The sequence below is a fragment of the Pristis pectinata genome, chromosome 1, assembly GCF_009764475.1.
Source record: "Pristis pectinata isolate sPriPec2 chromosome 1, sPriPec2.1.pri, whole genome shotgun sequence".
Taxonomy (NCBI): domain Eukaryota; kingdom Metazoa; phylum Chordata; class Chondrichthyes; order Rhinopristiformes; family Pristidae; genus Pristis; species Pristis pectinata.
Genome location: NC_067405.1, coordinates 119,078,058 through 119,094,211, shown reverse-complemented (window position 1 = coordinate 119,094,211; position 16,154 = coordinate 119,078,058). Strand labels below are relative to the sequence as shown.

Below are 16,154 nucleotides of genomic sequence, written 5' to 3'. Positions count from 1 at the left end.
GATAAATTTTTCATTTAAGTTTATTCTCCCACCTGATATCATTATAAAATTATATTCAAAGAAGAGGTTGGAGAATAGAATTGTTTTCAGTCCCATGCCAAGGAATCCGAAGTGAGATAGAGCATGACCAAACACAAGCTCTTTGACCTGAAATACCAATGTTTCTCTCTTCACAGGGGCAGTCTGACCTGAGTCTTAGCAGCACATTGTTTTATTTTCATAGCAGAATAATGTACTGCTTTTATTATAACACTGTAAGAGCAGTGAGTGTTTTTTATAATGTATATTGACCATGGTGTTACCATCCTCCCCCTATTTGTACACCTCCAAGTTTTGAGTCATCGAAAAATGTGGAAATTGTGTCTGCGCACCCACATGCAAATCATTTACATTAAAGAATGTGCTAATTCTAGAACTGACTTCTAGGGTACTCCACTGTACACTTCTCTCCACTCTGATGAACAGTCTTTCACTACTACTTGGGGATAGCCATTCTTCAAAGCAGTGTGATGGGATCTTTTGTGCCTACTTGGAGAGCAGACAAGGCGTCAGTTTAACATATCATTTGAAAGATGGCGTCCCTGACTTTGTCTGTATGGGGGTGTCATTATAGATTATTGTCCTTAAGTATTTGGAGTGGGAGTTGAACCCACGACCTTCTGATTCAGAAATGAGTGTTCTACCAAGCTCTTGCTGTTCTGGAGATTCAGCTGTTAGAAATGGCCAACTACAATTATTTTGTATGTGAATCAGAACTGGATACCGAGAGACCTTTTGATCCCATGATCGTGCTAACATTTTTAAATGAATCACATTGCTGATTATTATACTTAATAGGCTCAAATCCTGTAACTTGTGCTTTCAGTCATAGAAAAGCATTGGGGGCATCATGTCTACACTGGTCAAAAAACCCTTCAGCCTAATCTTACTTGGTCTTGGTCCGTGGCCTTGTATCTTGCACTGCATCAAGAGCTTTACCAATGACTTTTCAAATATGTTGATTTTTTTTCTCTGTTTTCTTCACCACCTTTTGGGCAGTGAGTGCCTAACCCCAAATGTTCATGTTCCTGCCATAAATGCCTCTTAAACATCACTATCAGATCTCCTTCCATCACCCCCAGCTGCGAGTTCCAGGCACCTACCATTCTCTGTTTCTCAAAAAAAAGCTTGCCTCACGTACCTCCTTTAAACTTTTCCCTCTCTTACCTTAAGGGTATGCTGTCTAGTATTTGACACTTCTTTCCTGGAAGACTCTAACTATCTACCATATCAATGCCTCTCATAATTTTATATACCTCGATCAGGTCTCCCCTCAACCTCCGATGCTCCAGACAAAACAATCCAAGCTGGTCTAACTTCTCCTCATAGCTCATACTCTTTAATCCAGACAACATCCTGGTAAACCTCTTCTGCGCCCTCTCCAAAGCCTTCACATCCTTCCTGTAATGCAATGGCCAGAACAGCACACAATATTCCAAAAGTGGCCTAACCTAAGTTTTATACAGCTGCAACATGACTTCACTATTTTATACTGAAGGCAAGCATGCTGTACGTCTTCTTTACCACCCTATCTACTTGTGTTGCCGCTTTCAGGGAACTATGGACTTGCGCCACAAGATCCCTCTGTACATCAAGGGTCCTGCCATTTACTGTATATTTTCCCCTTGCATTTGACCTCCCAAAGTGCAACATCTCTTGCCATTTCTCCACCCATTTCTTCAACTGACCTATATCTTGCTATATCCTTTGACGACCTTCTTCACGATCCACAACTCCACAATTTTTGTGTTGTGTGCAGACTTGTAAATCAGCCCCTCTGCATTTTCATCCTAATATGTCACAAACAACAGAGGTACTGGCACTGATTCCTGTGAAACACCACTGGCTACAGACCTCCAGTCAGAGAACCACCCTTCCACTACTACCTTCTATGGCTAGCCAGTTTTGAATCCAATCTACCAAATAACTGTGGATCCCATGTCTTAATGTCTTCCTAGAGTCCACGTAGACAACCTCCACTGTCCTACCCTCATCAATCATCTTCTTCATCTCCTTTTTAAAAAAAAAACTCAGTTAAGTTTGTAAGATGTGACCTGCCCCACACTAGGCCATGCTGACCGTCCTAATAAGCCCATGCTTTTCCAAATGCCAGTAAATCCCATCCCTAAGAACCCTCTCCTTCCCTACCACTGACCTAAGTCTCATTGGCCTGTAACTTGCTGGATTAACCCTATTGCCCTTAAACAAAGGAACAGCATTGGCTGTTCTTCAGTCCTCTGGGACCTTGCCTGTGGCTAAAGAGGATACAAGGATCTCTGTCAAGGCCCCAGCAATCTCCTCTCTTCCTTCGCTCAGTAACTTGGGATAGATCCCATCAGAACTTATCCACCTTAATGTTCAAGAGACCCAACATACTTTAGAATATTAGCATACCCCACACTGATCTCACTATCCTCCATATTCTTCTACTTGGTGAAATCCAAAGCAAAGTACTCCTTTAGAACCTCACCCACTTCCTCTGGCTCCAAGCATATTCCTTCCTTTGTCCATGAATAGTCCTATCTTCTCCCAAGCTACCCTCTTGTTTTTAGTGCATATATAAAATGCCTTGGGATTTTCCTTAATCCTACCTGCCAAGGACATTTCATTGCCTCTTTTGGTCCTTCTGATACCCTATTCGAATTCTTTTCAGCTTTCTTTATATTCTTCAAGAGGCCCTGTCTGATTTCAGCTTCCTAAATCGTACATATGCTTCCTTTTTGGTTTTGACTAAATTCACAAAATCTCTCATCATCCAAGGTCCTGAACCTTGCCAACCTTGTCTTTCTTCCTCACTGAAACGTGCTGGTCCTGAATTCTGATCAGTTGGTATTTAAACAACTCCTACATGTCAGATGTGGACTTGCCCAATAACAATAGCAGCTCCCAACCTGCTCTCCGCAGCTCTTGCCTAATAATGTTGTAATTTGCCTTCCCCCAATTTAGTGCCTTCCCCCAATTTAGTACTTTCCCCCAAGGTCCAGACTTGTCCTTATCCATAGCTATCTTAAAACTCATGGAGTTGTGATCACTGTTCCCAAAATGCTCTCCCACTGAAACCTTAGCCACCTGGCCATGCTCATTTGCCAATACGTGGTCTAGTATGGACCCTTCCCTGGTTGGACTATTTACATACTGTTTCAAGAAACCCTCTTGGATGTACCTAAAAAAAAATTAAGCACTTGGAAGCCAAATTCAAACAGTAGAACAATTCAAACAAGTTGCAACAAAGTTTGCAGATCTTCCATGGTATTTACCCCCCACAGACTGAAGTGAAGAAAATCATTCTCGACCTCAACTCATTGCCTAAAAAGTGAGTTATGACTCTGGGATAGGACAGACTTGAGGAAGGAAATTTGCCTTCTTTGGTGAAGGATACTTGTGGACCAGATGGATTTTCCTACATTCCAGCAGCTTCAGTTATCATTATTAGTAATGCATTTTTCTTTCTAGACCACATTGATTTAATGACTTGTATTTACCATATTTGAACTCGTGCCCATGCCTTTGAGTCCTTCAATACTTCTCTGTATCCTCCCATTTCTTGTCTTTGTGCTTGCATTTTTGTCATCCCCAAATACAGTATTTTCCACTCTTCTGGACTGAATTCCATTTGCTTCATTGCTGCCCTTTCTTGCTGTCTTAAAAGCAGATACAATTTTGTGCATTATCTGCAGAGGTCTCAATCATTTTTCCAATATTAGGTCTAAATCAGTAGTGTGTACCATGAAAAGCAAGAGGCCTTGTACTGAGCCCTGGATAGACATTCTTCTGAACACCCATCAAATTCAAGCGTCCATTAGCAGAGCATAGTTGGATTCAACTTTCCTGTGGACATTGTGCCATTTTAAATTTACAGCCAGTGTGCCACGGTTAAATGCTTCAGACTTAAACTAGGTTGGAATCTTTGGTTAGTTGTTAGTGAATAAGAGTAGAGGAACATTGGTTTTGGTTTATTATTGTCACTTTTACTGAGGTACAGTGGAAAAACTTGTCTTGCATACCATTTGTACAGATCAATTCATTACACAGTGCACTGAGGTAGTACAGGGTAAAAACAATAACAGAATACAGAGTAAAGTGTCACAGCTGCAGGAAAGTGCATTGCAAGTAGACAATAAGGTGCAAGGTCAAACAAGGTAGATTGCGAGGTCAGAGTCCGTCTCATCGTATAAGGGAACCGTTCAATAGTCTCATCACCGTGGGATAGAAGCTGTACTTGAGCCTGGTGGTGTGTGCCCTCAGGCTCCTATATCTTCTGCATGATGGGAGAGGAGAGCAGGCTTTTCCCTCCTATTTATTGGGCTTCCCCTTTTCCTATCTTCAGTCCTGAAGAAGGGTCCTAACCCAAAACGTTGACCGCCTGCTTTTCTCCACTGATGCTGCCTGGCCTGCTGAGTTCCTCCAGCATCACAGTGTTTCTCATCTAGATTCCAGCATCTGCCTTCACCAAGGCAGCAAGAGGTATAAACAGAGTCTAAGGAGGGGAGGCTGGTTTCCGTGATGCGCTGGTTGGTGTCCACAACTCTCTGCAGTTTCTTGCGGTCCTGGGCAGAGCAGTTGCCGTACCGCTGTGATGCATCCAGATAGGATGCTTTTTATGGTGCATTGATTAAAAACTTGTTTGAATATGTAAAATCCTGAAGGGATTCACACATATGATGATGACATTTCCTGGTGGAAGAACTGAGAGCTAGGCATCACCATTTAAAAAATAAAGGGTTACCCATTTAGAATAGGGAGGAGGTGATTTTTTTCATAGCGGTTAAATTACTGGGCTAGAGTTTGAATGTGGTAAATCTAAGTCTTTAATTTGAAATTTTAAAAGGAAAATACTTTACCAGTAATGGTAATTGAAGCTGCTGGAATGTAGGAAAATCTATCTGGTTCACATATGTCATTCAGCAAAGAAAATTTGCTGCCTTTACTCAGTCTGGCCTATGCGTGACTTCCAACCTGCTTTTTAGCCAGCCCTGTGGGATCAAGGATGATTTTTTTTCCACTCCAATTCTGAAGGTGATTAATGAATTCTAACCAAGGTCCACAGACTCTCACAGATTGTTTGGATTGATCCACAGTTTGCATTTGCCCTCCACGTGCTACTGTCAGAGAGACTTGAAATACCCGGTGCCGTTAAGGATGTTTCTTGGTTGGTTTAAGTGGTCATGGGCCAAGGATTGCAATAAGATGATGAGAATATTAAGGAGGCTTTGGCAATGTCCTTTAAGTGTTTCTTGTCTTTTGGGAAATTGCTTAGTGTGATGGGACCTTGGGGTAAAATAATTGTTTCTGGAATCCGGCATAGGCATGCTGTGGCTTGCCTACTGGAATTCATCGAGTCAGATTAGAGCCTTGATGTTGGTTTTCCTATCCTGTCAATGGATTTGGAAGATCTTGTGGTGAGAATGTTGGTGGTATTTCAGTGCTTTGTGATCATTTGTCCACATCTCTGAAGCATGCACAAAGTTTTGGATCACTGTTATAGAACATAGAACATTACAGCACAGTACAGGCCCTTCGGGCCACGATGTTGTGCCGACATTTTACCTGCTCTAAGATCTATCTAACCCTTCCCTCCCACATTGCCCTCCATTTCTCTATCATTCATGTGCCTGTCTGAGTCTCTTTAATGTCCCTAATGTATCTACCCCCACCACCTCTGCCGGCAGTGTGTTCCATGCACCCACCACTCTCTGTGCTAACAACCTGCTTCTGACAACTCAGCAGGCCGGGCAGCATCCGTGGAGAAAAGCAGGCTTTTCCCTCCTATATATTGGGCTTCCCCTTTTCCTATCTTCAGTCCTGAAGAAGGGTCCTAACCCAAAACGTTGACTGCCTGCTTTTCTCCACTGATGCTGCCTGGCCTGCTGAGTTCCTCCAGTGTCATCTAGATTCCAGCATCTGTAGTCCTTTGTTTCTCTGCCTCTGACATTCCCCTTATACCTTCCTCCAATCACCTTAAAATTATGCCCCCTGTGGGCATTTTCATGCTGGGAAAATTCTCTGACTATCTACTTGATCAATGCCTCTTATCATCTTGTACACCTCTTTCACATCACTTCTCATTTTCCTTCTCTCCAAAGAGAAAAGCCCTAGCTCACTCAACCTATCCTCAGAAGACATGCTCTCCAATCCAGGCAACATCCTGGTAAATCTCCTCTGCACCCTCTCGAAAGCTTCCACATCCTCCTATAATGACATGACCAGAACTAAACACAATACTCCAAGTGTGGGCTAACCAGAGTTTTATAGAGCTACAACATTAACTGGCAGTTAATGTTGTTAATTAATAAACAGTTAATAACTGTTGCTCAGTCATGTTTGATGCTGCTTTCTGTGTTTTTCTTGGATTTGTTTTGTAATGAATATCATGTCCATTGTGCCTTTTGCTGGGTGGAATCTGCATTGCAGCTGCGCTGGAACTCTTCAATTCATGGGAGGAAACAGTTGAGGAGGGCCCTGTGGCAAACAATGCAAAGACAACTATTTGCGTAATTACTACACCCAGATGTTTCCTCTCTGGAAAATGGTCATGACTATAGCATCCAAGATCTCCCGGAGTAATCTCCTCATCCCAGATGAGAGGCATGAGTCATGAATTTGCAACAGAAGTACTTCTCACTGCATTTTAGTATTTCAGCAGTGCTTTGATTTGCTCCAGAGGCCTTGTCGTTTTCTACTTTTGGACGACCTTTAGAGCCTCTTGCTGGGCTGGGGATGTGACATGATTACATAGTGTAGAACAGAGTAAGGACAAGTCAGGAACAAAGACCTTTTACTTCTTTGAAGTGCTCCTTCAATAGGACTTGTATGTCCTTGATGAGCACTTTTTGGGAGGGTCACGGCTGCTTGAGCCACAGATTCTCAACAGTGCTGAAGAATCCATTGCATCTCTTAGTTGTCAGCTAGCTTCTGCATCTCCTGCAGCTACTTTACCCACCATCTGTTGTATTCCTTGAGGATTTTTCATACTTGATCATGATAGTTGTTTCCACTCTAGGAACACATGGTATTTACAATTTATTAACACCTTGATGTCTTGATCTTTCTTAGTGTATCTATCCAATATTTGCTTACTGGTACAGAAACTGAGAGTTTCTTTGCAAGTGCTAATTTGGGAAGGTCAGGCATAGAGGCTCGTGTTGGTTGGGAATCACAGATTGACCCTGAAACATTGACAGAGCTTCCTTTGCAGGGTTTTTTTTAGTACATTGATTTTAATGCAGCTCCATTTTGTTTTGCCACTGCTGTTTTGGGGACAGGTTTATGGAAATGACGGTATAGTGGTGGTTGGTCCAGCAGTCATTAGCTCTTGTCATGGTATGGGTGATGTAACAATCCAAGCAGTCCTTCACAAGAGAACTGCACTCTTTTGAGCATCACATCTCAAAGGATTTGTCTGTTTTGATGGGAGTGCAGTGCTTAATGATCCGTGAACTCCCGTGGTTAGATTACAAAAAGTAGGGCTGTCCTTCCTGGAATTTATATTAAGGAGTGATTAACTGAAATTTTCAAGATTTTTGAGGGGAGCTGATAAGATCCAGAAAAACTATTTCAATTAATTGGACTGTTTAGGATCAGGGCAAGAATCTGCCCAGGGGGTAAGGTGGTAAAGTGATTTCATTGAACAGTGGAACAAGCTTGAGGCCTGCATCTGTTTCTGTATAGCAACACGTAACTTGAAAAGTGAGCTTGGTACTGACTTCATGCTTTTAGCATTCTTTGTTACTTCTGTGGATTTTGCCTCTATCCCACTTCCTCAGCCAAGATCCAGCCTGTAGCCCATTGTGAAATTTTTCATCTGTGTTTTCGCCCTGACTCTGGTTCTTCCACTTAATATGATTTGTCTGTTATGTGAATTGCTTCCTCAGTATGCTCTACATTGGAAGATGTTCAATAGTCTTCGTTCTCTTGGTGTTTCAGAAGGACTTGCAGTCCTCAGGCTAGTCTCAATGTAACAAACTGCTCTACAATAAAAGAGCTTGTCACTTCATTATTCATTTACACATTTTATGTGAGTTGGGTGATAATGAATGATAATCGGCGTCATTCTCTGTTCAGTTGTAGTGACAAAGTTAAGAGTATTATATTGACTTGCATTATTGAGTCCTTTATTCAGAATCAGGTTTATTATCACTGACATATGTCGTAAAATTTGTTGTTTTGAGGCAGCAGTACAGTGCAAGACATAAAGTAATAAAAATTACTATAAGTTACAAAAATAAATAAATAGTGCAAAAGAGGAATAATGAGGTAGTGTTCATGGACTGTTCAGAAATCTGATGGCAGAGGGGAAAAAGCTGTTTCTGAAACATTGAGTGTGGGTCTTCAAGCTCCTGTACCTCCTCCCTGATGGTAGGAACGTGAAGAGGGCATGTCCCGGGTGGTGAGGGTCCTCAGTGATGGATGCTGCCGCCTTGTGGCACTGCCTCTTGAAGACAGCCTCAATGGTGGGGAGGGTTGTGCCCATGATGGAGCTGGCTGAGTCTACAACCCTCTGCAGCCTCTTTCAACCCTGCACATTGGAGTCTCAATACCAGGTAGTGATGCAACCAGTCAGAATGCTCTCCACCGTACATCTGTAGAAATTTGCTGTAGAATGTTAGTTCTAGTACTGCCTTTTTGATCAAAATAAGTTGTATTGCATCCAGTCATTTAAAATTTGAATACGGTACTCCTTTAACAAAACATCCTGTGATCTCAGGTATAGGATTCCAAATGTAAGTGGAATGCAGGTTCTTTTTAAAAAAAACACTGTGATTGAAGTTTGTCCTAGGAAGGACAGCTTTTATTACCCATCCCCAGTTGTTCTTGAGAAGGTGGTGGTGACCTATCTTCCTCAGTTGCTACATTTAATGTACTAAGTTCCTAGATTTTGTTGTGTAGGATGTTCCAGGATTTTGACCTAGTGATGTTGAAATAACATATATCCCAAGTGAAGGTGGTTTGTGACTTGGAGATGGTTTTCCCATATATCTGCTGCCTTTGCCCGTCCCTTTTTTTTGTAGGTGGTGAAGTCACAGATTTAGGAGATGTTGCTGTGGCAGCTTTAGTGAGCTGTTGCAGTTTTTCCTGTAGATAACAAGCACTGTAGCTACAGTATGCCAGAGCTGGAGAAAAGGGATGCTTAAAATAGTTGATGGTATTGAGACTACTCTATACTGGATAGTGTTGAGCATTTAGTGCGATATTAGAGCTGCAACTGTCAAGGCACAGTATTGAATCGCATTCCTGATCTGTGACTTGTAGATGGTAAAAAGATTTTCTGAAGTCAGTTGAAACATTTATCTCCAGAATAACTAGCAGCTCCAAATGTTAGATTAGAGGTGTAGTCAGAATCGATGCTACCTAGGTTATTTAAATTTAGCTATGAAAAATATTAATTGAGGGTAGATAACCCAGAGCTTCAGGTTCATATAAACTTCAGCTTTAGAAGCTAGAACAGTTAACTAACCAGATTATCCTCTAATTAGTGTTTGGCATCAGCACTCATCTATTGAAATATTATGCAGTGAGGGCTATTTTGTTGAACTTGAAATACAAATGTTTTTTCCAATGAATCTTGTATAGCAGTTATTTTTGAAGGTCAATGTGCCATGATTAATCCAAAGAAAACCTAGGTCTGTTAAAGTGCGTGCACCTGAAAAAGGCATCATTTGTTGCCATACAGTTATATTTAAGATGGGAGCCCTAGAAAGAATGAGAAGGTAATCATTGTTTTCTAACAAAGCACAGCAGAATTGTAGCTTAATAAAATTGATTGGCAGGCACGGTAGTGTAGCAGTTAGGGTAACACTATTACAGCGCCAGCGACCTGGGTTCAATTCTGGCCACTGTCTGTAAGGAATTTGTACATTCTCCCTGTGTCTGCATGGGTTTCCTCTGGGTGCTCGGGCTTCCTCCCACATGCCAAAGCCCTACGGGTTAGGAAGTTGTGGGCATGCTATGTTGGCACTAGAAGCATGGCGACACTTGCGGGCTGCCCCCAGAACACTCTACGCAAAAGGTGCATTTCACTGTGTGTTTCAATGTACATGTGACTAATAAAGATATCTCGTGCATTCGTTTTCCATCTGTATAACATGTAAAATTGTATTGAACCGGCATGAAGAATGCCTCCTTTAATTATTTGCATTATTTACACACATTAGAAGAAGGTACTTTGGATTGAATAATGTTCCTAATGAAGTAATTCCTCAGAACTACTCCAAACAAAATCCTGCAGAGCACAAACATTGCAATATATAATAAGTAGAATAACAATTCAAACTAGATTATTTAATTCCTGGTCAAAGGGTTTACAGAACTGTTCACAACGACAGAATCATTGGGATTTTGGGTTTAAAGATGGACAAACTCACAGTGTAGAGTGCATTACTTGTCAAAGTTGGTGAGACACTAGCTTGAATAGTGCACCTTCAGAAGCAGAAATGTTTTTTCTTTCCAGAGTGTATCGCATACAGTTAGTTAAGTGAATTTCAATATATTTATCCTGCATAATATTAAATTCCACTCGTGTACTTGTATTAGCCATTTGCCATTACTTTCTTGGCTCATTTTTATTTAAATAATGTTTCCTGGTAACTGTAACTAGATTATTTGAATAAAACACTTTTTCTCTGTAAACTGGATTAGGTTAATCTTGAGATTGAGTGCTGATAAATAAGAAAACCAACTTCATAATAATCCATACAAAATTAGTTTGAATTATTTGGACCAAAGTATGAAAGCTTATTTCTAGACATAAGCTGTTTTGGCTATGTCTGTCTATCTGAGTTGGTAATTTCAGGAAATAAATGGTTAGGTAACTTTAGAACAGTGCTTGTGCGTTTTTTTTAATCATTCTAACCTTGCATAGGCCTTCAGAAAATAGATTTCAATTAGATAAAGCTGAGCTTAACCAAAGTTGGGCATTGTATAATGCGACAGGATCTGAATTGTATCAGCAGCTATAATTCAACATAGGTAAACCAAATACAGTAATTAATATGACCTTTAATATCTTGCATGGTATATCAAAAATAACCTGCCACTTCAATAGGGAGTTCATACATGAGTATTGCTTTTGACCCTTCAGCTTTGCTCTCTAGCCTTGTTAATTGGATGAATAGCTTAAAGGTTTAGTTGAGGTGGCAACATATTGATTTTTAGATGAGTAATTTGGAGCACAAGAGAAAAGGCTATTTATAATTTGGCCAGCATCATTGTTTACTGCAGTATAACACTTGTTAGGGAAATTCTCCAGGCCATACATGTATTTGGAACAGAAATGTTGTCTGAAAACATGCTTGAATACTTTTGCATCATCTAAGAAAAAAAATAATTGAACTGCTAACTGTAACCTGGCTTCTTTGTAAGACTTTCAATTAAAGTTCTGTCTTGGTAATAAGTTCACTGGACCATAGTATTTGGCTATTCCTTGTGCTCTATTAAATGTTGCATTGCAGTGAGGGGCTCTGAAGTTAGTCCTTGAAGTTCTATTGGTTGAAGGAGTAGATGTAATGCATGGGAAAACCTTTCATTCGAGGGACAAGCGTAACTGCCATTATTTGACTGTTACATCACAATCTATCTACTAATGGTCTTAATGAACGTTTCAGTGCACTTGATACTGGAATAGAGCTTCCCAAGCTGATTAAAGCACTTAAATTGGCTCTTGTTTCCTGCTGCAACAGAAAATGAAGCGCAAAGTTCATGTTCCATCACAACAGCCATTATGTACTGAGTTATGATAGAAGTATGCACAATAATTTATGTTTTTGAGCCTGTCTTTAAAAATAATACCAAGCACCATCTTTCACCTGCAAAGTGCATTTTTTTGAGATTTTGCTTAATTGGCCACATTGCTATTGCCTAGGATGATTTTATTGCTATTGTCTGGGATGATTTAATTTTTCAAGTCTGACTAAAGCAGAGTCCAATAGAGCTACTTGAGCATTGCTGGCAAGAAAGATTCAGCTATTAAAATGTACTTCAACTTTCGTGATTACTGATCCAGTTTGTGCAATGAGCAGCTGAGTCATAAAGATTAGAAAGGTCACATTTAGTTCCTAATCTGTCTCGAGTTATTTTATCTCAGCAGAGGGCAAGGTAGGAGTTTTACAGCTTTTCATTAGCTTTGAAATCACAAGTTGAAGTCTATAATTACTTGATTGCTATTCAGTGCGTCAGTGGGTGGAGACAGGGTAGGGGAGGGTTCAGTTGTGCTGATTTTTGTTTTGCCTCCCCCTACCCTCGAATAATACAATAGTTTGCCTGCTGAAATTTATCTTTTAAAACTAGCACCACAGCAAGGAGTGAGAAACAAGTTAATAATGAGCACCTAAGTAGGTCAAGGTTATTTGAGAAGTCAAGTAATGATGAGTTGCATAATTCAGTGTACCTGCTAGATTGAGTCTTGCTTCATTTGTTACACTATCTTCAGATTCACACTGACCTTACTAGACTCAAAGGTGTGGCTGTATTAGGCAAATGTGGAAGTTTATCAATGGTACTTCATTTTTCTAGATGGATATTAATGTATATTGTCAAGAACAGGGAATTTATCTATTTTCAGAGGACATAACCATGTAATTAAACCCTAATTTTTGTCGATTTTTCCTTTGTTTCCTGAAACTCTGCCAAAGCAAGTTTCCTTTGTCTTCTCCAAACAAAAATAGGTGTTCACTAGACTATTTAATAATTCTTTCTTTGTTATGGGATAGCAGCCCTCCAACATTGTGGTTACGTGTACTGATTCTTCCGCTCCCAAATGCACTTGGGAAATTTAAAAAGTGTTGTTTGCAGTGTCCGTAATTGTTACTCAGTATTCTGATATTTTATTTCATGACCTGCTTTTACTCTTTAATGCCCTGGACTCTGGAGACAGGTGAAGTGATGGCACTTGCTACTGATGTTGAAGGGTATGTGTTCTAACGGGTGCCATGCATTTGATCAGGCAGAGGTACCAGAGAAAGGCATTAAACTGTACAAGGATCGGCGAGAGACTGGTGGTGGTGGCATTTTAAGCATTGTATGGAGAGGAATATAAAAATTCAGCCACACCATTTAGGATAGATTAAATTTTTTTTTTGAGGAAAATCTTTCTAGATTCATGGAATTTTAAAATCATTATTCTAAACAAAATATGGAGAAGTGGCTCAGCAATGATTATGACTTGAATGCTTTTTAAAATTGCCAGCTAAGTCAAACAATTTTCATTGTTTTTTATACAGCAGGACTAGATTGTAAAAGGCTGAAGTTTTTGTCAATTCACTCACTCTGTTGATTACCTCAGTGAAGTCTACAACAGTTGACTGTATGGAAGAACAAAGTCAGTCAGTAACTTTTGGATTTCATAATCCAATGTTGCTCAAGATTTTCTTCATTATAACTCTGAGTGCCAATAAGCCTTACTGTTATTCTCTTTGGAAATTCTTGGACAATAGTCACCTAATTTTCCTGCCTACTTTTTGCAAGCAATGAGGTGAAAGATCTAGATAACATGGTGGGGGGGTGGGAGGGAGGAGAGGAAGCCACAATTTTTTGATTTTGTTTTTAAATTGAAGGTGAAATCTTGGCCAGCAGGCTACCCACCCAATCTTTCCATTTCCTTTTCCCAGTACAGGTGAGTAATGGTTAAGCTAACTACACAGCTTCCCTACTGCCTGCATCCCCCCCCCCCCCCCCCCCCAAGCTGAAATAACAATATAAATCAAAAATCATCAGTGGGTCATTCTTTCATTCTCATACAAAGTAAAGCATTTACCCACAAAACTCAGAAAAAATGGACTGTGTTGTATAGGCAGCCCATTCTACTGGATCCATTCAGATCCATTTGATACAAGCTTATGTTCCAGTGTTCTGGTAAGAACCATTACTAAATTTGGTGATGTTTGATTAAATTTGGTTAAGAGGATAAATTAACTTATTTATTCTTTACTTTGTTGTTCTTCTCTAGGTTGTCAAAGTTCTTGCATTCCATTTTCAAAAATGAGTTTCTTGGAGTATAAAGATGTCATTCAGAGTGGTGACACTGCCATTGTTTTCCTGGGTCATGACTCTATGTTTGCGATTAAAGTACAGCAAGGTGGTGCAACACAGACTAAATATGGGGCCATCAAGCATTCAACAGACCTCATTGGAAAGAAGTATGGCTCTAAGATTACATGCAGCAAAGGAGGTTGGGTTTATATACTTCATCCAACTCCAGAGCTCTGGACAGTGACTCTTCCTCACCGGACCCAGATCCTTTATTCCACTGATATCTCTATGATCATCATGATGCTCGAGTTGAAGCCAGGATCAATTGTCTGTGAATCAGGTAAGTTATTTGAATAACGTGGAACCTAAGCACTCGGACTTCAACTTGTCCTCCAGCTGTTCTTGTATATAACAAACGTGTTTATTAATTGACAGTTCTGCGACAAAGATTTGAACTCTTGAAAGCATGATTTTGTTTTTCCCTCTGGATGATGAAGGATCCCAATCTACTGAGCGGCTGTATTTAATTTTCAAGCATGGCTATTTTCAAAAATGTTGAGGTAACTTTGTTCTGATGTTCTCAAGGTGAAATGCTTATTCTGCAGTTCTCTGGAATTTAATAAGTTGCTGTCTCTGCATCTTGCATGACACCTATAAATTCAATGATGTAGTTATATCCTGCAATCTACACATCTGGTTCAAATATTAAAGTTCACTTCTTTGTATAAAGGTGGAAATTTAAAATCCCATGGTGTTAATGAAAGAAGAGTAGTGTTCCTTCTCTGTCTTTCCTGAGTTGGTTACCCTCCAAAAGTAACTTATTATGTGAAAGGCTTGAAATATTTCCATAAGCTGTGGTGCTAAATTATTGCAAGTGTTTTTTTGGGCATTGTGAAATCCATGAAATATGTTATGTTTTATTGGGATATTCAATTTGCTTTTTAATCTGATGTTTTGACATTTAATGGAGGCTAATGTGTGAGGTGGATTTAACTGCACTCGTTTGTTGACTGCTACTTCAGAAACATTAAGCAATGATTTGCATTGAGGATAGTTGACTATTTTTTTAAAGATAGGTTTTAAATATCAAATTTAGTAGTTGAAATAGAAGTATGTTTTAAATGTAGCCTTAGGTGGGGAAAGCTTTGACATGAATAAATGAGAACTCCAATGTTGCAAAGTTGATTTCCATGGTTTGTGGTGATCCGAAGATACTTAGTGCTAAACTGAAAGGAACATTGAAGGGAATGTCAGTTTGTAATCTTCTAGCAGGGGCTTGAGCATCATTGAAGGTTGGACCAAGTTGCCTGCTTGTTATTTTAGTTAGGAAGCAATGTGTGATAAAAGACTGAGGAAATCAATTTTGGAACAAGGAAACTAAATGGAAAACATAATGTTAAGTATAAAGCAATTAGGGGAGGGGAAAAACAGGACCTGATGGGAAAATGAAATTCATTGTGCTTAAACTTCCTTTATCTGGTGCTTGGAATATACAGAGCAATAGTACAGTAGTTTTGTTTATTTTATAGTTGCATTGATTGAAAGGTAATTGGTAATTGATTTATTATTGTCACGTGTACTGAGAGATAGTGGAAAAAGACTTAGTTTTGCATGCCATTCATACAGATCGTTTCATAACATAAATACATCGAGGTAGTACAAAGGGAAAAGCAATCTGCCATAACAATTTGATTTGAAACTCTTCGACCATAGCCTCAACATCTATTTGGATTAGATTCCTTGAAAGAGAGAAATTAGCAGTTTAGTCCATAATGTTCTGCTCATTTTATTTTGGCGGGGGGCGGAATTGAGGATAATAACATTCAACGTTATTTATGTGCGACTTGGAGAACAACTTCCATCATGCAATTAAAATGTGACAATCTGACAATGCTGTCCCTGGTATACTACCAAAAGATGGATGGAAAGCATGTATTGCCTCCTGGCTTCCCCATTCAAGCTTTTTTTTCTAGAATATACTTTTCATTAAATATACACCTTCTGATCACATAGATTGCCTGTGGGACCATCATCGTAACTGCTGCCAGTGATTACTTGGGTAGGTAAGTCATTTTCCTGAAGAAACAGCAGGTTGGCCTTAACATTGGTGAGATATCCCAAGGATGCAACATATCACACGATGCTTTTCACAT

General features: G+C 39.8%; 1 protein-coding gene across 2 annotated transcripts in view; it reads left to right on the top strand.

Moving 5' to 3' along the window:
- Nucleotides 1-16,154, top strand: part of trmt61a (tRNA methyltransferase 61A) — a 46,167-nt gene that overhangs the window by 1,835 nt on the left and 28,178 nt on the right. For both annotated transcript variants that reach the window (XM_052026205.1, XM_052026214.1), the window contains exon 2: nt 13,979-14,341. In XM_052026205.1, the coding sequence (XP_051882165.1) occupies nt 13,979-14,341 (363 nt within the window). The remainder of the gene's footprint in view (nt 1-13,978; nt 14,342-16,154) is intronic.